This window comes from Salvia miltiorrhiza, chromosome 1, assembly GCF_028751815.1.
Source record: "Salvia miltiorrhiza cultivar Shanhuang (shh) chromosome 1, IMPLAD_Smil_shh, whole genome shotgun sequence".
Classification (NCBI taxonomy): Eukaryota; Viridiplantae; Streptophyta; class Magnoliopsida; order Lamiales; family Lamiaceae; genus Salvia; species Salvia miltiorrhiza.
The window spans coordinates 64,982,334-64,986,543 of NC_080387.1; the positions used below are offsets into that span (position 1 = coordinate 64,982,334).

At 38.6% G+C, this 4,210-nt stretch overlaps 1 protein-coding gene across 1 annotated transcript; it reads left to right on the forward strand.

Moving 5' to 3' along the window:
* The first annotated feature begins 726 nt into the window (after window positions 1-726).
* On the forward strand, window positions 727-3,441 carry LOC131005041 (nuclear pore complex protein NUP43). Its single transcript, XM_057931836.1, is given in 7 exon segments — window positions 727-1,047; window positions 1,049-1,455; window positions 2,396-2,465; window positions 2,648-2,849; window positions 2,852-2,884; window positions 3,004-3,081; window positions 3,188-3,441. Coding segments are annotated over 7 exon segments (1,101 nt in total). The 5' UTR covers window positions 727-738; the 3' UTR covers window positions 3,190-3,441.
* Window positions 3,442-4,210: the final 769 nt, after the last annotated feature.

Sequence of the window (4,210 nt, forward strand, 5' to 3'; positions counted from 1 at the left end):
TCACAACCAAAATCAATGATAGTTGTGAATTCGAGAGCAATTTTTAAATTTTTATATGCAAGGGTAAAATGATAATTGTGGCTAATTTTTATTTTTATCTTAATGGGTAATTTTTAAATTTACTATTCCAAAATGGCTATTTTCCAAATCACTCAAACATTTAACATAAAATCTCCCGTACACTTGGGTGTACGGTACACCCGGATCAAACCCGAACAGGATCCTGACCCGGATCTTACTCAACTGGACTATCATACCCGAATGTCACGTGTGAGTGTTATTTCGATATAGTGTTAGTGTCATTTCAATATAGTGTTAGTGTCATTTTCGAAGTAGTGTTATTTGTAAAATAAAATAGTGTTATTGTTAGTGTTATTTCGAGATCGTATTAGTGTTAGTGTTAGTGTTAGTGTCAGTTCAAGAAACAATGGGTCAGGATACGTCTAATTGGATCAGGATCCGGGTCGGGTACAACCCGCGTGTGCGGTACACTCGGGTGTACAGGAGACCACCTCAACATTTAATAGATATTTTAGTAAATAAATCAAATTATTACGTTGTCGAAAAAAGAGATTGCCTATATATTGAGTTTCGGTTTATTTATTTTATGATGGGTTAGTGAAACGTACAGGCCTAATAGTCAAGCTCTGCGGCCCATTTGATAGCTATGATGAGGCCCATTTCTGATAATAAATTGAGAAAAATTAAACTCCAAAAATTCTTAATTCCCTTCTCAGCATGGAAACATCATTTCACCTGCCACCCAAAACCCCCAACCTCAGCTCAAAACCCCCAATTTTTAACCTCAGCCACTCAACAATGGCGCACACCCCAACCCCCGCGCAAGTCCACAAATTCCCCCAGCACACATACATCGACGCCCTCCGGTGGCTGCCCCACCTCTCCACCTTCTCCCGCCACGTCCTCCTCGCGGCCTACGACTCCAACACCTCCACCCCCTCCCTCCAAACACTCACTTTCTCCCCTTCTGAAACCGCCCCTTCCCTCATCCCCCAAGCCTCTGCCCTCGCCCCCTCAAGAATAACATTTTTTGAAAATCTCCCCTTCTTCCTTAAGCCATTCCAGAGCCCTAATTGCTTCCGCCACTTTTTCTGGCTCACTGCTATTTCACTCCGCTGATTTGATTAATGGGTTTTTAGATCTCGAGTTCTCCTTGCCGGAGATGGGGTTTCATTCGTGGCCCGTTTCGGCGATTGATTTGAACGAGAATGGGTCGGAGTGTGTGAGCGTTGGAGAGGATGGGTGTGTCAATTTGGTGAGCGTGTCGGCATGGAAGGGTTTTATGAGGGTTTATGATAGTAAGGGTTTGGTTTCGTATAGTTCGGTGAAGTGGGCTTCGCCTGTGGAATTCATCACCGGCGCGTTTGGGTTTGGCCTTCATTGGTGGGATCAGCGGAAAGCCGGTGGGCCGGTGGCGTTGTTCAAGGATGATTGGTAATTATAGCTACCTTTTATTCAAAACAAACAGAAAAAGTGATGATTTTGTTGTACTCATATGCTGATGTGCATGCCTGCATTGTTTTTGTTGTAGATTGATACTTGAATGTTGCATTTGAAGTTTGAGTTGTTGATATGAGATTATGTTATCAATCTATGTATCCCGAATGGTTTTGTCTTTGTTCGCTGTGCTAAATCGAAGGATTGTAGCACAAGCAGGCAAACACTTTGGCTTAAAATTCATGATGTATCAACCGAGTGTTGGAGTGGAAGGAAGTAATTCTGCAAAATCAATGCGAGTTGATTGCTAAAAGTTTAGTTTTCTGATTGTTTTGTAGACTTGGTGAATTTCTTTGTATAGATTATCAGTGACTGCTGCCCTACCTTCAATTTTGGTGTTATGTGTTGGTACGTTTTGGCCATAATGATGAAGATTTATCTGACCATTCAATAACATGTTGCAAGTGCTAGATTCTGTCGACGTTTTCTTGCTGGGGTGTTTTTAACATTCCAACATTCATATATGTATTTAGTAAAATAAACGAAGGAGATTGCATTGATGAGACATGTGGTTCAACTTATTCTAGTCTGTAAAACCTTCATTTGCTCCTCAGATTTGGTATTTCTGTATCCAGATCGATCAGCTAATCTGAATTGTGATATGTAACACTTGAGTGGGCATGAGTTCAATATCTCCAGGCCAATCCCAATTGCCGTAAATGGACTCCTTAAAATCTAGTTTGTCAACCATTATTGTATTACTTTATTCTTTCATTTAGAGATGTGAACAGTACTCTTTTTGACCTAATTTTCTTAAGAAGGCATTGTACAGAACCTTTTGATTGGAGGCTATAGTGTTGAAATTAGTCACTTTGTTCCTAGAATTTTATTGTTGTATTGTAAAGCTGAAACATGTTTTCCATGATGACATTAACAGGACAAAAGAAGCTGCTTCAGGCATTGTACATACCATTGATATTCATTCATCACGAAAACACACTTGCCTTGTAAGATGCCTCTTTATCTTAGATTTTATTTAAATATGACCTTGGTTGACAGTCCTGAAGTTTAGACCGGAAAATATTGTACTTTTCTTGCAAACTAGTTTGGCTTTGAAAGTAAAGATACAAATTGAGCTAAGGAAAATGGAATCTGGATATTGGATTTGCTAATGTTTTTCTTTGTGAAGGCAGGAGGCTCTTCTGGTGTTGTGTTTGCATGGGATATACGTCGGCCAAAGCATCCTGTTATGTTGTCTGGGGCTGGCATTGGTGATGCACCAGCAAATTCCATAGTAGAAAGTGATATATGAGAGGTCCACTATGACAACTATACCCATTCTTCCAAGATGAGTAACTCGTCATCATCTACTATTCTGCCTACTATGATTTGTCAGAGGATGGAATACTCGCTGTGATTGAGCAAGGTACACATCCTTTATTTGATCATGTGGTCGCAGACATTTATTTGAACTACCGAGTAATAAATGGGGCCTATCACAATATACATTTGATTGAGAACTGATCTGTTTCAAATCAAAATTAGGTGAAGAGCCAACAGAGCTTTTGGCTGAACCATGTGCAGTAAATAGCTTTGACATCAACAGGGAAAACCCATCGATATGTAAACTTTACCATCCAAGTCCCTTTTTCTCGTCAATGCCTTGTTCTTTGGGCTTTGTGTATGTTTATGCACAAATCTGTTATTTAGCAAGAGTGTTGCCTTGCAGGAAGTCATATGCAGTTTGGAGTGGGAATCCGTTGCTATTTTAACACGGCCAAAAAGCTTGACTTGAGGAATGTGTCCATATATGGTGAACTCAATTTTGAACAAAGTTTTTGTGTATTGGGATGTAGATAGTCTTGGTCAGTTATGAAATGGGATGCATACCAAGTTGTCGAGATGAGACAGATTATTGCTTGTAGAACTATTGTATTTCTGTTGGGTTTGTCTTGCAATGAAATTCCTCGACAAATTTGAATCTGAGGTATTGATGGTGTACACTGCAACTGTGTGCACTTGTTTTTGGTGTGTCGAGTTTTCTTCCTAAAAAATGGAAAGCATATAATAAGGTTGTGAAGAACCAAACCATTTTGGACTTTTTTCATCATATTGCCCACTCTTGAAGTTTTATACTCGCAAATCTTCAAAGTATATGAAGCAAATTTGAATTCCCCTCCCCCTCGGTTCTTTTTTAAACACAAATCAATCGTTGCAAGCACGAGAATAATTGAATACAGTCACTAATGACACTGTAGAAAGACCATATCTGAAGTGAATCGGTCAGTATATATCATATTTTTCCATTCAACTCCAAAATATAAATGCTTGCTAAAAAAATACTCCCTCCGTCCCACGAATTTTGACACGTTTGGTTTCGCCACGGGAATTAAGGAGTTGTAGATTAGTGTTTTAAGTGTGTATGTAATAAAGTATAAAAGTGATAAAGTAGGAGAGATAATGCGATAAAGTGATAAAGTAGGAGAGAGAAAGGTAATTAAGAACACTTATTGTTTAGCTAATTGTTACTATATTTAGAAACGTGTCAAGATTTGTAGGACGGTCCAAAAAAGAATGCGTGTCAAGATTCGTGGGACGGAGGGAGTAAACCTTATTTATATAAACACGAAATATTTATATTAGTACGAGAATAATTGAATAGAAAGACAAAATGTTTTTCCATTCAACTCCAAAAAAATAAAAGCTTGCTAAAATAATAAAAAATGTAAACCCCCTTATTTATTATCTAAAC